Genomic DNA, 23,087 nt, shown 5'->3' with positions numbered 1-23,087 from the left:
AAACGCAAGCGGCTCAGAACTGAGTCGCAGCTAAGGTTGCCACGTCCAATTCAAGAACTATCTGGGGACTTTGGGGGGGAGGAGCCAGGTGACATTGGGGGCGGAGCCAGGAGCAAGGTTGTGACCAGCATCATTGAACTCCAAAGGGAGTTCTGGCTGACACATTTAAAGGAACCCCGCACCTTTTAAATGCCTTCCAGTTTGGTGTAGTGGTTAAGTGTGTGGACTCTTATCTGGGAGAACCAGGTTTGATTCCCCTCTCCTCCACTTGCACCTGCTGGAATGGCCTTGGGTCAGCCATAGCTCTCTTATCTGGGAGAACCAGGTTTGATTCCCCACTCCTCCACTTGCACCTGCTGGAATGGCCTTGGGTCAGCCATAGCTCTCTTCTCTGGGAGAACTGGATTTGATTCCCCACTCCTCCACTTGCACCTGCTAGCATGGCCAGAGCTCTGGCAGAGGTTGTCCTTGAAAGGGCAGTTGCTGTGAGAGCCCTCTCACAGCCCGCCTCACAGGGTGCCTGTTGTGGGGGAGGAAGGTCAAGGAGATTGTGAACTGCTCTGAGACTCTTCGGAGTGGAGGGCGGGATATAAATCCAATATCATCTTCTTCTTCCCTCCATTGGAAATAATGAAGGAGAGGGGCACCTTCTTCGGGCGCTCACAGAATTGGACCCCCAAAAGGAACCAATCCTTTTGAAACTTGGGGGGCGTTTTGAGGAGAGGCACCGAATACTACGCTGAAAATTTGGTGCCTTTACCTAAAAAAACACACACACACCCCTCAGAGCCCCAGATACCCATGGATCAATTCTCCAATATACCCTATGGGGATTGGTCCCCATAGGAAATAATGGAGTGCCCAGCAGACATTTCCCCCCACAGTTTTCTGATGACCCTGAAGCTGGGGGGGGGGGAGTGGGGGCCCCTCCAAACCTACCTGGGGATTGCAAAATAACAGAGCGGCTGCACAGCGATAGACCAAACCAAAAGCAACTGTGCCAAAACAATTACAAACAATCTCTATTTCCTTCAAAAATATATATATACAGATCCCCTATGAACATTATATTCAACAAGGGGTAGGTGCTATGGCAATAAAGCCCATAAATTCATGCGGCAACGAACTTGCTCCCGAGTAGTTGAGGAACCGAGTTGTGAGAGTTGCGTGAAGACACAGCTTGCCATCGGTGGAGGAATATTTCTGTTAAAAATTCCATTCAGGACTGGCTCAACGAGAAAGCATCTCGATGTGAAACGTGTGCCAAGAAGCCGACAGGCACGTTAAGGATATACCAAACTTTGGAGCCTTCTTTTGGGGGGATCTGGTTCCTCAACTACTCGGGAGCAATTTTGTTGCCATATGAATGTATGAACTTTATTGTCATAGAACCTACCCCTTGTTGAATATATCGCTCATAGGGTAAAGGGAAAGGTAGTCGCCTGTGGAAGCACCAGTCGTTTCCGACTCGGGTGACGTTGCTTTCACGTTTTCACGGCAAACTTTTTACGGGGTTGTTTGCCATTGCCTTCCCCGGTCATCTACGCTTTCCCCCCAGCAAGCTGGGGACTCCTTTGACTGACCTCGGAAGGATGGAAGGCTGAGTCGACCTGGAGTCGGCTACCTGAAAACCCAGCTTCCGTTGGGATCGAACTCAGGTCGTGAGCAGAGAAGATGATGAAGATTTTGGATTTATATCCCGCCCTATACTCTGAATCTCAGAGTCTCAGAGCGGTCACATCTCCTCTACCTCCCCCCCATAACAAACACCCTATGAGGTAGGTGGGGCTGAGAGTGCTTTCATAGCAGCTGCCGTTTCAAGGACAACTCCTGCGAGAGCTCTGGCTGACCCAAGGCCATTCAAGCAGCTGCAAGTGGAAGAGTGGGGAATCAAACCCGGTTCTCCCAGATAAGAGAGCTCTGGCTGACCAAAGGCCATTCCAGCAGCTGCAAGTGAAGGAGGGGGGAATCAAACCCGGTTCTCCCAAATAAGAGAGCTCTGGCTGACCCAAGGCCATTCCAGCAGGTGCAAGTGGAGGAGTGGGGAATCAAACCCGGTTCTCCCAAATAAGAGAGCTCTGGCTGACCCAAGGCCATTCCAGCAGCTGCAGGTGGAGGAGTGGGGAATCAAATCCAGTTCTCCCAGATAAGAGAGCTATGGCTGACCCAAGGCCATTCCAGCAGCTGCAAGTGGAGGAGTGGGGAATCAAATCCAGTTCTCCCAGATAAGAGAGCTCTGGCTGACCCAAGGCCATTCCAGCAGCTGCAGGTGGAGGAGTGGGGAATCAAATCCAGTTCTCCCAGATAAGAGAGCTATGGCTGACCCAAGGCCATTCCAGCAGCTGCAGGTGGAGGAATGGGGAATCAAACCCGGTTCTCCCTGATAAGAGAGCTCTGGCTGACCCAAGGCCATTCCAGCAGCTGCAGGTGGAGGAGTGGGGAATCAAATCCAGTTCTCCCAGATAAGAGAGCTATGGCTGACCCAAGGCCATTCCAGCAGGTGCAAGTGGAGGAGTGGGGAATCAAACCCGGTTCTCCCAGATAAGAGTCTGCACACTTATCCACTACATCAGAGGGCTCCAACTGCAGTACTGCAGCTTTACCACTCTGCGCCACGGGGCTCGTTCAGTGCAGATAGGAAAGGAAAGGTCCCCTGTGCAAGCACCAGTCGTTTCCGACTCTGGGGTGACGTTGCTTTCACAATGTTTTCACGGCAGACTTTTTAACGTGGTGGTTTGCCGTTGCCTTCCCCAGTCATCTACACTTCCCCCCCCCCCCAGCAAGCTGGAGACTTCTTTGACCGACCTCGGAAGGACAGAAGGCTGAGTCAACCTGGAGCCGGCTACCTGAACCAGCTTCCGCCGGGATCGAACGCAGGTCGTGAGCAGAGGGCTCCGACTGCAGTACTGCAGCTTTACCGTTCTGCGCCACAGGGCTCTTGTTCATAGGGCATCTGCAGATATATTTTTCGAATGAAATAGAGACTGTTTGCAATTGTTTTGGCACAGTTGTTTTTGCTTCGGCCCACCTGGGGATTGATAACCCTAGTTGTAGCCAAGAGAAGCGCAGCAGGTATTTCAACTAGCCTTCCAAATATCTCAGCAGTGAGTTTGCCTTCAGCATATCCAATATTGTCCTTTTCTTTCAGAAAAGAGAGCGAGCTTCGTGTTCAAGAGTGCCTGGGGTTGGAACACTGCTGCCACGGGCCAACACAGCACAGTCATGGGTTCCAAACCCAACTGCTGACTAAGCTCCCGGCGCTTTGCCCGACACAAATCTCAGTCACGGCGAGTCAGCAGGCTTATCGGAGGACGCCCTGCAGTGCCCTCGGTGCCAGCTTTCTCCCTCGTCGCCCTGACTGATTCGTGGATTTAACCGGAATACTGCGAAAGGCCTGGACGTTTTGCAAAGCCTCGCGTCGTTCCGCACCATTTCCTTCTCTGCAGGAGCACGGCTAGATGGAACAGCTTGCCCAACGCAAACCCAGAAAGCTCAGGGATGGCTCGCTGCCAGCACAATCGCTGTGGGTTAGCTGTCACACGGGTTTCTATGGTGCCAGTTCTGTGCACGTTCAGTCTGGAAGAAGTCACACGGAACTCGAAAGTAAACAGTAGAACAGAGTGGAAGTCAAGTGCACCTTTAAGACCAACAAAGGGGAGGGATGGTGGCTCAGTGGTAGAACATCTGCTTGGTAAGCAGAAGGTCCCACGTTCGATGCCTGGCATCTCCAACTAAAAAGGGTCCAGGCAAGTAGGCATGAAAAACCTCAGCTGGAGACCCCGGAGAGCCATGAATGGGGCTGTGGCTCAGTGGTAGAACATCTGCTTGGTAAGCAGAAGGTCCCAGGTTCAATCCCTGGCATCTCCAACTAAAAAGGGTCCAGGCAAATAGGCATGAAGAACCTCAGCTGGAGACCCCGGAGAGCCATGAATGGGGCTGTGGCTCAGTGGTAGAGCATCTGCTTGGTAAGCAGAAGATCCCAGGTTCAAGCCCCGGCATCTCCAACTAAAAAGGGTCCAGGCAAATAGGCGCGAAAAACCTCAGCTGGAGACCCTGGAGAGCCATAAATGGGACTGTGGCTCAGTGGTAGAGCATCTGCTTGGTAAGCAGAAGGTCCCTGGTTCAATCCCCGGCATCTCCAACTCAAAAGGGTGCAGGCAAATAGGTGTGAAGAACCTCAGCTGGAGACCCCGGAGAGCCATGAATGGGGCTGTGGCTCAGTGGTAGAGCATCTGCTTGGGAAGCAGAAGGTCCCAGGTTCAATCCCCGGCATCTCCAACTAAAAAGGGTCCAGGCAAGTAGGTGTGAAAAACCTCAGCTGGAGACCCTGGAGAGTCATGAATGGGGCTGTGGCTCAGTGGTAGAGCACCTGCTTGGTAAACAGAAGGTCCCAGGTTCAATCCCCAGCATTTCCAACGAAAAAGGGTCCAGGTAAGTAGGTGTGAAAAGCTTCAGCTGGAGACCCTGGAGAACCACTGCCAGCCTAAGTGGACAAGACTGACTTTGATGGACCCAGGGGGGTTTGATTCAGTAGAAGGCAGATTCAGATGTAGAAGACAGATAGACAGACAGAGGGGGGACGGTGGCTCAGTGGTAGAGCACAAGGCAGAACCAGTTTGGTTCCTCACAAGTCAGAACCAGTTTGGTGTAGTGGTTAAGTGCGCGGACTCCTGTGTGGGAGAACTGGGTTTGATTCCCCACTCCTCCACCTGCAGCTGCTGGAATGGCCTTTGGTCAGCCATAGCTCTCACAGAGATGTCCTTGAAAACGCGGCTGCTGTGAGAGCCCTCTCAGCCCCACCCACCTCACAGGGTGTTTGTTGTGGGGGGAGAAGATATAGGAGATTGTAAGCCACTCTGAGTCTCTGATACAGAGAGAAGGGCGGGGTATAAATCTGCAACTCTTCTTCAATGTCAGTCCTATCTATTCAGACCAGCAGCAACTCTGCAGTGTCTCAGGCAGAGGTCTTTCCCATCACCCACTACCTAACCCTTTGACCTGGAAAAGGAATCTCAGACCTCAGATGCTTCCCCACTGAACCACTGCCCCTCCTTCGAGACCCCTCCACTCCCACAAAGGTCCCCGAGTGTTCATGGGCCAGGCACTCTTTCTGCAAAATCTACCTCGGAAGGAACTGACTTGTGAGGATAAGAGAGAGGAGAATCGTGTGCGCTCCCCTGAGCTTCTACGAAGGAGGGAGAGATAAAAATATCCTGGATGGATAGAAGCCCAGCCGCTCTAGAGTGCCAAGCAGCTGAGAGGCAACGCTAGCCCTACCACAGCTATATCAAGTCCAGTGGCATCTAAGATGACAACAGAGGCTAGACGGCCGTCTGATAGCAATGAAGATCCTGTGAATTTAGGGGGAGGAATTAGTGAGTTTCCTGCATTCCTAAATCCACTAGGGACAGGGCCTTCTCTGTTATGGCCCCTACATGGTGGAATCAGCTGCCGGAGGAGGTGAGGGCCCTGCGGAACCTTGTTCAGTTCCGCAGGGCCTTATATATTTAAATACTTGTTTAATTTTATGTATGACTATTTGTTGGGAGCCGCCCTGAGCCACTTGTGGGAAGGGCGGGATACAAATCATAAATAAATAAATAAATAACTGTGCAGGGGCTTGGACTAGATGACTCTGGGTGGTGGGCTCTCCTTCCTTGGAGGTTTTTCAACAGAGGCTTGATGGCCATCTGACAGCAATGAGGATCCTGTGAATTTAGGGGGGAGGGGTTTGTGAGTTTCCTGCATTGTGCAGGGGTTTGGACTAGATGACCCTGGAGGTCCCTTCCAACTCAGAAGGTGGTGGGCTCTCCTTCCTTGGAGGTTTTTTAACAGAGGCTAGATGGCGATCTGACAGCAATGAGGATCCTGTGAATTTAGGGGGGAGGGGTTTGTGAGTTTCCTGCATTGTGCAGGGGTTTGGACTAGATGACCCTGGAGGTCCCTTCCAACTCAGAAGGTGGTGGGCTCTCCTTCCTTGGAGGTTTTTCAACAGAGGCTAGATGCCCATCTGACAGCGATGAAGATCCTGTGCATTTAGGGGGAGGAATTTGTGAGTTCCCTGAATTGTTCAGGGGCTTGGACTAGATGACCCTGGGGGATCCCTTCCAACTCTGAAGGTGGTGGGCTCTCCTTCCTTGGGGGTTTTTAAACAAATGCTAGATGGCCATTTGACAGCAATGAGGATCCTGTGAATTTAGGGGGAGGTGCTTGTGAGTTTCCTGCATTGTGCAGCAGGTTGAACTAGATGACCCTGGAGGTCGCTTCCAACTCAGGAAGTGGTGGGCTCTCCTTCCTTGGAGGTTTTTCAAGAGATGCTAGATGGCCATCTGACAGCAATGAGAATCCTGTGAATTTAGGGGGAGGAATTTGTGAGTTTCTTGCATTGTGCAGGGGGGGGGGGGGGTTGGAACAGATGACCTTGGAGGTCCCTTCCAACTCTAGGATTCTATGACAAGAAGAATGATTTTCAGGGTAGAGGCACCCGAGAGTCAAAGCTTCTTTGTCAAGTAACCCCCAGATCTTGTTGGTCCTGAAGGCGTTATACAGGACTTGATCCTAGCTGTTCTACCATATGCCTTCTGAAACCCTCTGAAATTAACACTCCAGCAGAAGACGAGGGAAGCAGATCAGCATGCGGTCAGTTGCGCCTCAGCACTTTCTGTGTTTAAGGGACGGTTGGAGGACCTGTGGTGCAGAAACCATGCTGAAGATGAAGAGGTTGGAACACTTTCCCATTTGGTGTAGTGGTTAAGTGGGCGGACTCTTAGCTGGGAGAGCTGGGTTTGATTCCCCACTCCTCCACTTGCAGCTACTGGAATGGCCTCGGGTCAGCCATTGCTCAAGCAAGAGTTGTCCTTGAAAGGGCAGCTGCTGTAAGAGCTCTCTCAGCCTCCCCACATCACAGGGTATCTGTTGTGTGTATGGGGGGAAGAAGAAGAAGATATTGGATTTATAGATAAAGAGATAAAGGAGATTGTGTCCGCTCTAAGACTCTGAGATTCAGAGTATAGGGCGGGATATAAATCCAATAGCATCTTCTTCTTCTTCCATATGAAGAAAGGTTAATAAGCTTGGGGCTCTTTAGCTTGGAGAAACGTTGACCGAGGGGTGACAGAGATTTACAAGATTATGCGTAGGACAGAGAAGGCAGAGAAAGAAGTACTTTTCTCCCTTTCTCACAATACGAGAACCTGTGGGCATTCAACGAAATTGCTGAGCAGTGGGGTTAAAACTGATAAATAGAAGTCCTTCTTCACCCAAAGCGTGATTAACACATGGAATTCATTGCCACAGGAGGTGGCGGCAGCTGCAAGCATAGACGGCTTCAAGAAGGGATGGATAAACATCTGGAGCAGAGCTACGGCTGACCCCAAGGCCATTCCAGCAGCTGCAAGTGGAGGAGTGGGGAATCAAACCCGGTTCTCCCAGATAAGAGAGCTCTGGCTGACCCAAGGCCATGCCAGCAGGTGCAAGTGGAGGAGTGGGGAATCAAACCCGGTTCTCCCAAATAAGAGAGCTCTGGCTGACCCAAGGCCATTCCAGCAGCTGCCAGTGGAGGAGAGGGGAATCAAACCCGGTTCTCCCAAATAAGAGAGCTCTGGCTGACCCAAGGCCATTCCAGCAGCTGCAAGTGGAGGAGTGGGGAATCAAACCCGGTTCTCCCAGATAAGAGAGCTGTGGCTGACCCAAGGCCATTCCAGCAGCTGCAAGTGGAGGAGTGGGGAATCATACCCGGTTCTCCCAGATAAGAGAGCTCTGGCTGACCCAAGGCCATTCCAGCAGGTGCAAGTGGAGGAGTGGGGAACCAAACCCAGTTCTCCCAGATAAGAGAGCTCTGGCTGACCCAAGGCCATTCCAGCAGGTGCAAGTGGAGGAGTGGGGAATCAAACCCGGTTCTCCCAGATAAGAGAGCTCTGGCTGACCCAAGGCCATTCCAGCAGCTGCAAGTGGAGGAGAGGGGAATCAAACCCGGTTCTCCCAGATAAGAGAGCTCTGGCTGACCCAAGGCCATTCCAGCAGCTGCAAGTGGAGGAGTGGGGAATCAAACCCGGTTCTCCCAGATGAGAGAGCTCTGGCTGACCCAAGGCCATTCCAGCAGCTGCAAGTGGAGGAGAGGGGAATCAAACCCGGTTCTCCCAGATAAGAGAGCTATGGCTGACCCAAGGCCATTCCAGCAGCTGTAAGTGGAGGAGTGGGGAATCCAACCTGGTTCTCCCAGATAAGAGAGCTCTGGCTGACCCAAGGCCATTCCAGCAGGTGCAAGTGGAGGAGTGGGGAATCAAACCTGGTTCTCCCAGATAAGAGAGCTCTGGCTGATCCAAGGCCATTCCAGCAGCTGCAAGTGGAGGAGTGGGGAATCCAACCTGGTTCTCCCAGATAAGAGAGCTCTGGCTGACCCAAGGCCATTCCAGCAGGTGCAAGTGGAGGAGTGGGGAATCAAACCTGGTTCTCCCAGATAAGAGAGCTATGGCCGACAAAAGGCCATTCCAACAGCTGCAGGTGGAGGAGTGGGGGAATCCAACCTGGTTCTCCCAGATAAGAGAGCTCTGGCTGACCCAAGGCCATTCCAGCAGCTGCAAGTGGAGGAGTGGGGAATCAAACCCGGTTCTCCCAGATAAGAGAGCTCTGGCTGACCCAAGGCCATTCCAGCAGGTGCAAGTGGAGGAGTGGGGAATCAAACCCGGTTCTCCCAGATAAGAGAGCTCTGGCTGACCCAAGGCCATTCCAGCAGGTGCAAGTGGAGGAGTGGGGAATCAAACCCGGTTCTCCCAGATAAGAGAGCTCTGGCTGACCCAAGGCCATTCCAGCAGGTGCAAGTGGAGGAGTGGGGAATCAAACTCCCAGATAAGAGAGCTCTGGCTGACCCAAGGACATTCCAGCTGCTGCAAGGGGAGGAGTGGGGAATCAAACCCGGTTCTCCCAGATAAGAGTCCATGCACTTAACCACTACACCAAACTGGTTAAATGGAAAAGTCCCAGACTCTTCAGCCTTTCCTCCTAGGGAAGGTGCCCCCAACCCCCTAATCTTGGTTGCCCTTCTCTGTTCTTTTCCCAGCTTTATCATTCTTTGCCTTTCGTCTCAGTGAAAATATGAAGCTAAAGTAAGAAAATTGAGTAGAATGCAACCAGAAAGTATCTATTAAAATGCACATTCAAGTTCAGAAGCAAAACCGGTTCAGCCCACATCCCTAATATTACTGCAGAGAGGCCAAAAATAGTGTCTCGAGTCAACAAACAGCATGCAAGGAAACCCACAGAACGGGCAAAACAACACTGAGTCGAAATTCCCCGGTGTCTCGACCAAAGCGGCCAAGAATGTCTAGTGCGATGCAGCCAATCCAGCGTTTCCCACTGGTTTCAGCAGCCCAAAACACAAAGGCAGCACGTGCTGCCCAGGCGGAGAGAGCGTGAACAGCTCCAAAGTCAATAAGAGTTCGCGGGTCAAAAGTGAAAAGAGGCATTTCCTTCCTTGGCAGCCCATTAAGGGAGTTCTTTCGCTCTCGAAAGCTGGCTGCGCTGTCCCTCAACTCAAATGCTTTTTAGAACATGATTTTTGACAGAGCGTTTCGAAGCATTAGAACAAAGCAAGAGTCAAGCTGCACTTTTATGAGCAACAAAGTTTTATTCAGAACGTCAGCTTTCGTGTGCTAGAAGCACACTTCGTCAGACAAAAGTATGGAATGGCAAGCAGTCCTAAATATAGAGAAAGTGGGCAGTGAATTAGTCTGCAGAGTCATTTCATAGAGTCATAGAGTTAGAAGGGACATCCAGGGTCATCTAGTCCAACCCCCGGCACAATGCAGGAAACTCACAAACACTTCCCCCTAAATTCACAGGATTCGCATTGCTGTCAGATGGCCATCTAGCCTCTGCTGAAAAACCTCCAAGGAAGGAGAGCCCACCACCTCCAGAGGAATCATAGAGTCATAGAGTAGGAAGGGACCACCAGGGTCATCTAGTCCAACCCCCTGCACAATGCAGGAAACTCACAAACACCTCCCCCTAAATTCACAGGATCTTCATTGCTGTCAGATGGCCATCTAGCCTCTGTTGAGAAACCTTCAAGGAAGGAGAACCCACCACCTCCTGAGGTATCATAGAATCGAAGAGTTGGAAGGGACCTCCAGGGTCATCTAGTCCAGCCCTCTGCACAATGCAGGAAACTCACAAACACCTCCCCCTAAATTCACAGGATCCTCATCACTGTCAGATGGCCATCTAGCCTCTCTTTAAAAACCTCCAAGGAAGGAGAGCCCACCATCTCCCGAGGAAGCCTGTTCCACTGAGGAATCGCTCTAACGGTCAGGAAGTTTTTCCTAATGTTGAGCCGGAAACTCTTTTGATTTAATTTCAGCCCATTGGTTCTGGTCCTACCTTCTGGGGCAACAAAAAACAATTCCACCCCATCCTCTATATGACAGCCCTTCAAGGATTTGAAGATGGTGATCATATCACCTCTCAGCCTCCTCCTCTCCAGGCTAAACATGACCAGCTCCTTCAACCTTTCCTCATAGGACTTGATCACCTCACCAGTTTCATTGCTCTCCTCTGGACCTGTTCCAGCTTGTCTAGATCCTTCTTAAAATGTGGTGCCCAAAACTGAACACAAGACTCCAGGTGAGGTCTTACCAGAGCAGAGTAAAGCAATACCATCACATCACATGATCTGGACACTATACTTCTGTTGATACAGCCCAAAATTGCATTGGCGTTTTTAGCCACCACATCACACTGATGACTCATGTTCGGCGTCTGGTCCACTAAGACCCCTAGATCCTTCTCGCACATACTACTGCTAAGACAAGTCTCCCCCATCCTATAAGCATGCATTGGATTTTTCCTGCCTTGCACTGGATTTTTCCTACCTGCTATTTCTAAGCACGTTGTGCAGCCTTGCACATCACAGAGCCCTTTTACATTATTTCTCACATGAACGTTTTTTAAAAACTGCCTTTATTAATTCCGAATACCGTAGAAAAGAGGAAGAGTCCAGTAGCACCTTCCTTCTGCATCTCAGCTTGCTTTGCCAGGCTCGTTCAATCACACAGCAGAGTTACAAAGCCAAACCTCTCTTCCTTCTATTGGCTGAGACTCCTTTCCTTCCAGGTCCTCTGGGGAAGGAAGGAAAGAGCCAGAGCTTCCTTTGCCCAGTTCCCTGGATCCCATGGGAGAACGACAAAGAAAGCACCTTTAAGACCAACAAGCGCTAATGTTTTAAGCATGTTTTAAGTTTCAATAAATAAATAAATAAAATTGAGCCACGTTTGTCTGTGCCCTTTAAAAAGTTTATCTCTCGGCTACCTAATCTTAAAGAGGTACACACATGGCCTGGCCCAACACAGCCCAGCCTGACAAGGTCTCATTTATGTCAGATCAAGCCCTCATAATTAATGAGTTCAACACCCCTGCTCTAGGACTTCCACCCTCTTCAACGCCTGCTGTTATGGTGGGCCAGAACATTACAGGACGGTGGCTCAGTGGTAGAGCATCTGCTTGGGAAGCAGAAGGTCCCAGGTTCAATCCCCGGCATCTCCAACTAAAAAGGGTCCAGGCAAGTAGGCATGAAAAACCTCAGCTTGAGATCCTGGAGAGCCATGAATGGGGCTGTGGCTCCGTGGTAGAGCATCTGCTTGGTAAGAAGAAGGTCTCAGGTTCAATCCCCGGCATCTCCAACTAAAAGGTCCAGGCAAATAGGCGTGAAAAACCTCAGTTGGAGACCCTGGAGAGCCATGAATGGGGCTGTGGCTCAGTGGTAGAGCATCTGCTTGGTAAGCAGAAGGTCCCAGGTTCAATCCCCGGCATCTCCAACTAAAAAGGGTGCAGGCAAGCAGGCATGAAAAACCTCAGCTGGAGACCCTGGAGAGCTACTGCCAGTCTGAGTAGACAATACTGACTTTGATGGACCCAGGGTCTGATTCAGTAGAAGGCAGCTTCATGTGTTCATAGCTCTTACCTTGCCTTCTTCAAAGGAGTGCAGAACAATCCTTGCCCCAGACTTTAACCAAACACCTCCAAGAGGTAAGCTACGCTCAGATAAATGTTTTAACAAATTGTTCCAAAGGACCATACAAATTACAATTGCCCAAAATTGCCTCTGTGGATTTAAATGGATGAAGAAATGTTTTGTTTCCTGGGCTTTTACTCCTTGCAGAGCATTTCCCACACACCAGATGCCATGGAAAGGTTCGGTATAAATGCGAGAAGTTCTACTCTTGAAAACAGGACTATGAACTGTTACCATGAGCCAGTTTGGTGTAATGGTTAAGTTCAGACTCTTATCTGGGAGAACCGGGTTTGATTCCCCACTCCTCCACTTGCAGCTGCTGGAATGGCCTTGGGTCAGCCATAGCTCTCTTATCTGGGAGAACAGGGTTTGATTCCCCACTCCTCCACTTGCACCTGCTGGAAAGGCCTTGGGTCAGCCATAGCTCTCTAATCTGGGAGAACCGGGTTTGATTTCCCCACTCCTCCACTTGCAGCTGCTGGAATGGCCTTGGGTCAGCCAGAACTCTCTTATATGGGAGAACTGGGTTTGATTCCCCACTCCTCCACTTGCAGCTGCTGGAATGGCCTTGGGTTAGCCAGAGCTCTCTCATCTGGGAGAACCGGTTTGATTCCCCACTCCTCCACTTGCAGCTGCTGGAATGGCCTTGGGTCAGCCAGAACTCTCTTATATGGGAGAACTGGGTTTGATTCCCCACTCCTCCACTTGCACCTGCTGGAAAGGCCTTGGGTCAGCCATAGCTCTCTAATCTGGGAGAACCGGGTTTGATTTCCCCACTCCTCCACTTGCAGCTGCTGGAATGGCCTTGGGTCAGCCAGAACTCTCTTATATGGGAGAACTGGGTTTGATTCCCCACTCCTCCACTTGCAGCTGCTGGAATGGCCTTGGGTCAGCCAGAACTCTCTTATATGGGAGAACTGGGTTTGATTCCCCACTCCTCCACTTGCAGCTGCTGGAATGGCCTTCTCAGAGGAGGAGGAGGAAGAGGAGAAGGAAAAGATGATGATATTGGATTTATATCCCACCCTATATTCTGAGTCTCAGAGCGGCTCACAATCTCCTTTATCTTCCTCCCCTCACAACAGACACCCTGGGAGGTGGGTGGGGCTGAGGACTCTCACAGAAGCTGCCCTTTCAACTAAACTCTGCAAGAGCTATGGCTGACCCAAGGACATTCCAGCAGCTGCAAGTGGAGGAGTGGGGAATCAAACCCGATTCTCCCAGATAAGAGAGCTCTGGCTGACCCAAGGCCATTCCAGCAGCTGCAAGTGGAGGAGTGGGGAATCAAACCCCATTCTCGCAGATAAGAGTCCGCACACTTAACCACTACACCAAACTGGCTCTCCCATGTACCCCCATGTAAGAACCAGGAGAGTAATGTTCAGGGGAAGAGCCCCCAAATTGGGGCACCCATGCTCACCATCACACCTGCCAACGTTATTAAATAAAAAACTTCTAATGTTAGAAGGCCATGGAAAAAAATTCGGCTGGCATGCATATTTGTACTATGGAAAAAAGAAGATGGACGGTCTTTTCTCCCACCATTATATAAGGAGTAGCTTATTAAATGTGTGGATAAAGTACAAGAAATATGGTGATGAGAGGAGACCTTTATGGATAGTGCCGGCTGAAGTGATAAAGTTAACGGCCAAAACAGTCAAGGAAAAACAACTATCATACAACCAGTTACTAAAAATACAAAGCGGGAAAATAGAATTGAAAACTGCAGAAGAACTAAACTATAAATATGATTGGTTTCAAATGCAACAAATAAAAAGTTTGATGGAGAATGATATCAAAGCTGAAGGAATAAGGAAAGAACAAACAGAAATGGAAAGAGTTCTGCTTGGAGATAATGAGAAATTAATTTCAAAAGTGTACAAATTACTTTTACAATGGGCTACAGAAGATGAAGTAGTGAAATCTCAAATGATAAAATGGGCAATTAATGTAAATAAAGAAATAAAGATGGAATCTTGGGAATATCTGTGGAAAAATTCCATGAAACTCGCAACATGTCATAGTATTAAAGAGAACTGTTTTAAGATGATGTATAGATGGTATATGACTCCAAAAAAATTAGCAAAGATGAACAATAAGATGCCAGATAGGTGCTGGAAATGTAAAAAGCATGAAGGTTCTTTCTACCATATGTGGTGGACTTGTGAAAGATCTAAAATGTTTTGGCAAATGATTCAACAAGAGATATCTAAGATCCTGGGATATGAATTCAATAAAGAGGCAGAGACTTTTCTGCTGGGATTACAAATGGAAAAATTTCCAAAAGAAGATAGAACATTAATATGGTACTTGCTCTCAGCTGCTAGGACATTGTATGCGCAGTTGTGGAAGCAAGAAAAAATACCAGAAAAATGGGACTGGATTATGAAAGTTATGTCATGGAGTGAAATGGACAAATTAACAAGAAAATTAAGAGACTGTGATTTAGAACTTTTTAACCAAGAGTGGAAGAAATTCAGAAGATATGTAGAGAAAGAGTGGAAAATAAAAGGACATTGGACAATTTTTGAGGATTAAGATTTTTAAGATAACAATATAACTCTTGAAGGGGTTCTTCTTCCCTATGTTTCTTTTTTGTTTCGTTTTTTTTCTTGATAGTTAAGGGTACCTTTAATATCTGTTTTTTTAAAGAAAATAACACTGGCGGGGGTCAAGTAATTGGGGGAGGGGTGGGAGAAAGTAAGATGTGGGGTAGAATGATGGTCTTTTTCTTAATATATATTAAGCTTTTTATAAGTTGTAGTTATAGTTCTACTACCATATGTTACTAATAAAATTGTTTATTTCACACCTGCCAACATCTTTTCCAGAACCCACCAGTTAATTTTAGAAAACAGAGCTTTCGCCCAGCAAGGCCTCTGATTGGCCACTGGAGATTTGATTGACTTTGCAGATTTTTCTCAAAAAGACATTATTGGGCAGTAGCTGCCACCCCATCGACATCCACTGTGCTGTGTCAGAATTCCAGTGGTGCCCACAGAACCAGATTAACAATAAGGCCAAGTAGGCACTGGCTTACAGGCCCCCACGCCTTTAGGGGCCCTGGGCTGGCTCCCCCCCTCCCCGTTTTCCCCTTGGTTGCAGCCCTTCAAGCCTGCACAAGCAGCCAGCAACTGAGCTGCTGAGAGCCAGTTTGGTGTCATGGTTAAGTGTGCAGATGCTTATCTGGGAGAACCGGGTTTGATTCCCCACTCCTCACTTGCACCTGCTAGCATGGCCTTGGGTCAGCCATAGCTCTGGCAGAAGTTGTCCTTGAAAGGGCAGCTGCTGTGAGAGCCCTCTTCAGCCCCACCCACCTCACAGGGTGTCTGTTGTGGAGAAGGAAGATAAAGGAGATTGTAAGCCGCTCCAAGACTCTGAGATTCAGAGTGAAGGGCAGGGTATAAATCCAATATCAACATTATCTTCTTCTTCTTGCAGTTGAGTGTAGTGGTTAAGTGCGTGGACTCTTATCTGTGATTCTCCACTCCTCCACTTGCAACTGCTGGAATGGCCTTGGGTCAGCCGTAACTCTGGCAGAGAACGATGTCCCTTTCAAGGGCGACCTCTGCCAGAGCTATGGCTGACCCAAGGCCATTCCAGCAGCTGCAAGTGGAGGAGTGGGGAATCAAACCCGGTTCTCCCAGATAAGAGAGCTCTGGCTGACCCAAGGCCATTCCAGCAGGTGCAAGCGGAGGAGTGGGGAATCAAACCCGGTTCTCCCAGATAAGAGAGCTCTGGCTGACCCAAGGCCATTCCAGCAGCTGCAAGTGGAGGAGTGGGGAATCAAACCCGGTTCTCCCAGATAAGAGAGCTATGGCTGACCCAAGGCCATTCCAGCAGCTGCAAGTGGAGGAGTGGGGAATCAAACCCGGTTCTTCCAGATAAGAGAGCTCTGGCTGACCCAAGGCCATTCCAGCAGGTGCAAGCGGAGGAGTGGGGAATCAAACCCGGTTCTCCCAGATAAGAGAGCTCTGGCTGACCCAAGGCCATTCCAGCAGCCGCAAGTGGAGGAGTGGGGAATCAAACCCGGTTCTCCCAGATAAGAGAGCTCTGGCTGACCCAAGGCCATTCCAGCAGCTGCAAGTGGAGGAGTGGGGAATCAAACCCGGTTCTCCCAGATAAGAGAGCTCTGGCTGACCCAAGGCCATTCCAGCAGGTGCAAGCGGAGGAGTGGGGAATCAAACCCGGTTCTCCCAGATAAGAGAGCTATGGCTGATCCAAGGCCATTCCAGCAGGTGCAAGTGGAGGAGTGGGGAATCAAACCCGGTTCTCCCAGATAAAGAGTCTGCACACTTAACCACTACAACAAACTGACTCTCAGGGGAGTGAGGCCTGCTTGGGCTGGCTAGAGATCCAGCCAGCCCAAGCAGGCCTCGCTCTCCTGGGGCTCTCCCAGGCCACACACCCCCCCCAGTTCAAAAGGCCAGCAAGCCACCCACCGCACAAAATCACATAAGGAGAAAGGGTGGTTTGGGCTTCTCCAGGGTTTAATGAGGGCTGCTGGGGGCGTGGCAAAGCCCCTTGCGGCTGGCTGGCTGTCCACTCAACTAATCCAGGGATTGTTATGCAGCTGCACCTCCTATTCAATGGATAAAGGAGGTTGGGAGGAAGAGGGGGAATCCTCAGAAAGGTTCAGGAGCTGTGCTCCTGCTGAATCTGAAGCCTGTGTATACCTCACATTTGTTCACAGTTTGTTCAACTTTGGTTCTCTCCCATGATCCTCTACAGCACAGCTCCACTATTTTCTAAGCAAATGACTCGTGTCCTAGAATACAGTTTATATTTTCAATATCAGTGGTATTAGCTTTAAAGCCTAAACATTAGATTAGGAACCTATGATGTAGTATTTGTCGAAGAGCTTCTCGACTCACCAGCGCAGATAATAAACGTGACAAAATGCCAGAATAGTCTGGCTCTTCAAATATTGTTTTGACTAAGTCAAAGCTCATGCCTGACAGTATGTGAAAAGTACCGGGTTCGATGTACGAAAAGACTTGGGTAGAGTTGAGCACAGCAGGGCAACAGTTCAGCTATGACTGAAGAACTGGGACAGCTACATGCGCTCAAATGTCACTGGGCCAATGGAACACGCAGGGGGCTGGCGACTGGTCCAGGAAAGCAATTTGGATCCTGCTTCCCATTGTTTCAGTGCCACCAAACTCAGTCCGTATGGCTCCAATGAGCCAGGCAGGAGCTAGCAACCTGCCTGGCTCATTTGAGAGCCAGTTTGGTGCAGTGGTTAAGTGTGCGGACTCTTATCTGGGAGAACTGGGTTTGATTCCCCCACTCCTCCACTTGCAGCTGCTAGCATGGCCTTGGGTCAGCCATAGCTCTGGCAGAGGTTGTCCTTGAAAGGGCAGCTGTTGTGAGAGCCCTCTCAGCCCCACCCACCTCACAGGGTATCTGTTGTGGGGGAGGAAGGGAAAGAAGATTGTAGGCTGCTCAAATTCTGTCCTTGAAAGGGCAGCTTATTTGAGAGTCCTCTCAGCCCCACGCACCTCACAGGGTGTCTGTTTTGGGGAAGGAGATAAAAGGAGATTGTGAGCCACTCTGAGACTCTTCGATTCGGAGTAGAGGGCGGGATGTAAATCCAATTTCTTCTTCTCCTCCTCCTTCTGAGAGACAGTTTGGTGTAGTGGTTAAGTGTGCGGACTCTTATCTGGGAGAACCAGGTTTGATTCCCCACTCCTCCACTTGCAGCTGCTGGAAATGGCTTTGGGTCAGCCACAGCTCTCTTATCTGGGAGAACCGGGTTTGATTCCCCACTCCTCCCCTTGCAGCTGCTGGAATGGCCTTGGGTCACCCGTAGTTCTTGGAGAGTTGTCCTTGAAGGGCAGCTGCTGGGAGAACTCTCTCAGCCCCATCCACCTCACAGGGTGCCTGTTGTGGGGGGAGGAAGGGAAAGGAGATTGTGAGCCGCTCCGAGACTCTGAGATTCGGAGTGGAGGACGGGATATAAATCCAATATCATTATCATAATCAGCAACCCATGTTCAAACGCAGTATCCAATACACAACAGTAAGACAGAGGTTGGGTTTTATCAGCTATATCAGACGGTCATCACAGACCCGGCTGCAATTACACTGGCTCCTATGAATGGAAAAAACGGTATTTAATGTGTGATTTTATTCTTGTCCCTTGTTGTTCTGGACAAACACCTTATAGGTCTTCGGAGAGAGCAATCAGCTTGCAATGCCCAATCAGTGACCTTCCCGAGACGCGCGCTGCTGGCCGCCCCTCAGAATCCCTCAGGTCTGTGACGAACATCTGACAGATCTGATAAAACCCAACCCCTGCCATACTATTGTGTGTTACCAGGAGTCCACACCACCTGTACGACGCTCTCCAGGACTCACCTGCGTGGACTGAATCACAGTCAGGTCGTTGATGTAGCAAAAACCAGCCCCCATGGCCGAGCGCAGCCCCCGCAGTCCCAAACGTAAGCCTTCGGCACAAGCGGTCCCGGAGCTCCTTATTCCTCCCATTACGCAGCAGGTTTTCAATCTGTTCTTTCGTTTTGGGATTCTGCAAGCAAATTAATAAATCCAATATCATTATCATCAACAACAACCCGTGTTCAAACACAGCATCCAATACACAACAGTGAGACAGAGGTTGGGTTTTATCAGCTGCACTGGTTGCCTTGTTGTGTTCCGAGTTCGCTTCAAGGTGCTGGTATTAACCTTTAAAGCCCTTTATGGTCAGGGACCTGTCTACCTGCGGGACCGCCTTGCCCCATATATCCCCCAGAGAGCACTGCGATCAGGGACAAAAAAATCTGTTGTCCGTCCCTGGGCCAAAAGAAGCCAGGTTGTGTGTAACGAGATCCAGGGCTTTTTCGGTGGCAGCACCAGAACTTTGGAACAGCCTTCCAGAAGCCATAAGGACCCTGCGGGATCTGTCTGTGTTCCGCAGGGCCTGTAAGACCGAATGGTTTAAGCAGGCTTTTGCTGTTTAATTGAAAAAGGGCTGCCACCGGACATCAAATAGAATGCCGGGGATCACAGTCGAGAATTCAATACCGCTTATACTGTACTGAAGCAGCGCCATAGAATGGTTTTGAAACTGAAATAAGTAACTTATGGTTGTATATGTTTTATTGGACTGACTGTATGGTATAATGTTGTGAGCCGCCCTGAGTCCGCTTGCGGAGAGGGTGGGATATAAATTGAATGTAATAAATAAATAAAATAATAAAACGCTGATCGTTTTCAGAGTCGCAGAGGTAAACAATCTTGACCGTTATCGCCCCTCCCTCCATCAAATGGGTGCGGTAAAGAAGAACGCAGAAGTTTAATCGTTCAAATGTTCAGGGGTCGTTTTGTAGGGGGGAAAAGGTGGTGGAGCTCATCCAGGGATTGTTATGCAGCTGCACCTACTATTCAACGGACAAGGCGGTGGAACTCTCAGGAGGAGGAGGTGGAACTCTCAAAAAGGTTCAGGAGCTGTGCTCCTGTGAGCTCCCACTGAATCCGAGGCCTGCATACATTTATACGCCATCTTGCGCACAACACGCATGCTTCTTTTTAGTCGGCGCAGACGCACAAAACGGAATGCAATAGTCTTAAAATCCACATCAAGCAGCAACAACGACAAAAGGGCATGCACGTGAAAAAGAAATGTATTTATTTTATTTATTTATTTTCACATTTATATCCCCGCCCTCCCCGCCGAAGCAGCATCAGAGCGGCTGACAACATTGAATATCAACAATAAAACAGTAAAACAATAAAAACAATAGGAACAATTACAATAATATCAGTTAAAATTAGACAATTACAATTTAAATTATTAATACCATGATGTTAGGCATCTATATGCTTTGGTTGAAGGCCATTGATTTATACAGGGGCATTATGATACTGGCTGATTTGTTTTCAATTCCCTTCCTAATAATTCCCAGCATGGAGTTGGCCTTTTTTATTGCAACCGCACACTGTCTTGACATTTTCAGTGAGTTCTCTACCACGACCCCAAGATCTTTCTCATGGCCAGTCTCTGCCAGTGCACACTCCATCAACTTGTATTTGTAGCTGGGATTCTTGGCCCCAATGTGCATTACTTTGCACTTGGCCACATTGAACTCATCTTCCACGCTGATGCCCACTCACACAGCCTCAACAGATCTCTTTGGAGTGTCCCACAATTCTCTCTGGTTCCCACCACCCTGAACAATTTAGTGTCATCTGCAAACTCAGCCACTTCGCCGCCTACTCCCAACTCCAAAACATTTATGAACAAGTTAAAGAGCATGGGACCCAGTACTGAGCCGTGCGGCACCCCACCGGTTACTGTCCTCCACTGCAAAGACTCCTGTTTTAAGGCATTCAAAAGATTACATGCCTTTTTGTGAGGTATGCAGTCTGAAATTCTGGTGACTCCTAATAAAAGGTATTACACTACATTAGACATGTTAACGATCCCCCCTTTATGAAATCCATATTTCTTCCATCAGAATTCTCCCCCTGCATAGGCATAAGTCAGTTATACACTGCCCCAATGTCTTTCAGATGAAGCACTTAACAATTCATTCCAATTCTCCCATTTGCTCCATTTCAAAAGCAAGACATAACTTGTTCAGGTACGAGAGAGAGAGAGAAGAATATGCCTCTCTTATGACAGGCTCGTAGACAAACAGCATTTGCACTGCAAGAGTCTCTGAGGAGTGTGTGCAGGGGTTATTTTGTAGGGGGGAAAGGTGCAGGAGCTCAGTAGCATCTCTCATTTACACATGCCCCGGGATCTGTGTGCAGCAGGGAGAGCACTCCCCCCTGCACGCAGAGCCTAGCTGGAGGTTCAGGAGCTGTGCTCCTGTGAGTTCCGGCTGAATTCAAGCCCTGGGTGTATGTAATCGAGACAGGGGCTTTGCCTGTTTCCGCTTTCAAGTTTCAGCCAAAACTCTCAGCCGGCCGGCTGATAAACGCAGAGCAATCTGTAGTGCAATTTGTACTACACGCTTAATTTGGGATTGGCGCAATCGCTCAATGGCATAACAAGCGTAACAGAGCGCAGGTTGAGTCTGCGGCTTTTCTTTGCAGCGTGCTGCATAAGCCAGAGTCCTCCACGGAGGTTTAAAAAAAGGCAGTGGAATTCAAAGCCTCGGGGTCAGCAGCACGACTGACATTTACCACAAAGAGGTCAGCCAGCGTTGGGCCCAGCCCTCGCTGAGCGCCGTTCGGTTTGCAGGGCTCCGTTATAGCAAGAGAAGGGGGGATAGTCAAGTTACTCAGCCTACAGACGTGGCTGACATTATGAACCGCTCTGTGGAAGGGGGAAGCACTGGCAGCTTTGCTTCCTGTGAAGACAGAGGCTGCTACAGAGCAGCACTGCGGAACTGAATACCTACATAAGCATAAACCAGGGGTAGGGAATGTTGGCTCTCCAGATGTCTTTTGCCTACAACTCCCATCAGCTCCGGTCAGCATGGCCAATGGTTGGGGCTGATGGGAGTTGTAGGCAAAAAAACATCTGGAGAGCCAGCGTTCCCTACCCCTGGCATAAACCAACATATGAAACTGCCTTCTACTGCATCAGACACGCAGTCCATCAAAGTCAGTATTGTCTACTCAGACTGGCAGCGGCTCTCCAGGGTCTCAAGCTGAGGTTCTTCATTCCTACTTGCCTGGACCCTTTTGAGTTGGAGATGCCGGGGATTGAACCTGGGACCTTCTGCTTCCCAAGCAGATGCTCAACCACTGAGCACACAGCCCCATTCATGGCTCTCCAGGTTCTCAAGATGAGGTTCTACACACCTGTTTGCCTGAACCCTTTTTAGTTGGAGATGCCGGGGCTTGAACCTGGGACCTTCTGCTTACCAAGCAGATTCTCAACCACTGAGCCACCGTCCCTCCCCTTGTTTATACATCTTATTTATTCAACATATTTATACGTCTTATATAAATACACTTCATTTTTTGCTTGCTGTCTTCTACCAATCAAACTAAATCCTAACAATAGAGAAATAAACTCCTTCCTCTTTATCCTATTTCCTCTCTTTTACCCGATCCCCGTATCACTTATCCTAATTCTCATTTTAATCGTAATTATATTCTTTCTGTTTCCAAAACTTTACTTCTTTCACGGACTACACACTTAATTTTTTAAAAAACTTTTATCTTCTCGCATGCCTGCAAAGGAAAGCTGGACAGAGTTACCTCCAGAACTGGGTGCTACAGAATAGACAATGTAATTAAACAAAAGACTGGAAGAGTATGAATCGGGAAATAGGCAATCCTCCAAGAGCTTACTGTGCTCTCCTTACAGGGCCTACTGTAAACTTCACCAGGAGGGTTGGCTGCATAAGGGAGGGTGTCGCCCAATATGCAAAGGAGTTCATGCTACTTAAAAAAAAGCCCTGAATGTAAGGATTTATGTCGGGGATGACAAACTCCATTTGTTATGGGGGCCGGATCTGACATAAATGAGACCTTGTTGAGCCAGGCCATGTCATAAGAACATAAGAGAAGCCGTGTTGGATCAGGCCAGTGGCCCCTCCAGTCCAACACTCTGTGTCACATAAGAACATAAGAGAAGCCCTGATGGATCAGGCCAATGGCCCCTCCAGTCCAACACTCTGTGTCACATAAGAACATAAGAGAAGCCATGATGGATCAGGCCAATGGCCCCTCCAGTCCAACACTCTGTGTCACATAAGAACATAAGAGAAGCCGTGTTGGATCAGGCCAGTGGCCCCTCCAGTCCAACACTCTGTGTCACATAAGAACATAAGAGAAGCCCTGATGGATCAGGCCAATGGCCCCTGCAGTCCAACACTCTGTGTCACATAAGAACATAAGAGAAGCCATGATGGATCAGGCCAATGGCCCCTCCAGTCCAACACTCTGTGTCACATAAGAACATAAGAAAAGCCCTGTTGGATCAGGCCAATGGCCCCTCCAGTCCAACACTCTGTGTCACATAAGAAACATAAGAGAAGCCGTGATGGATCAGGCCAATGGCCCCTCCAGTCCAACACTCTGTGTCACATAAGAACATAAGAAAAGCCCTGTTGGATCAGGCCAATGGCCCCTCCAGTCCAACACTCTGTGTCACATAAGAACATAAGAGAAGCCATGT

At 49.2% G+C, this 23,087-nt stretch overlaps 1 protein-coding gene across 1 annotated transcript in view; it reads right to left on the bottom strand.

Moving 5' to 3' along the window:
• The window catches only part of PGM2L1 (phosphoglucomutase 2 like 1), an 89,228-nt gene that overhangs the window by 31,895 nt on the left and 34,246 nt on the right, over window positions 1-23,087 (bottom strand). Inside the window, 2 exon segments of the mRNA XM_060235041.1 lie at window positions 18,368-18,436; window positions 18,438-18,536. Coding sequence (XP_060091024.1) covers window positions 18,368-18,436; window positions 18,438-18,536 — 168 coding nt within the window.

Source organism: Heteronotia binoei, chromosome 3 (genome assembly GCF_032191835.1).
Source record: "Heteronotia binoei isolate CCM8104 ecotype False Entrance Well chromosome 3, APGP_CSIRO_Hbin_v1, whole genome shotgun sequence".
Classification (NCBI taxonomy): domain Eukaryota; kingdom Metazoa; phylum Chordata; class Lepidosauria; order Squamata; family Gekkonidae; genus Heteronotia; species Heteronotia binoei.
This window is presented reverse-complemented; position numbering and strand designations above follow the sequence as displayed.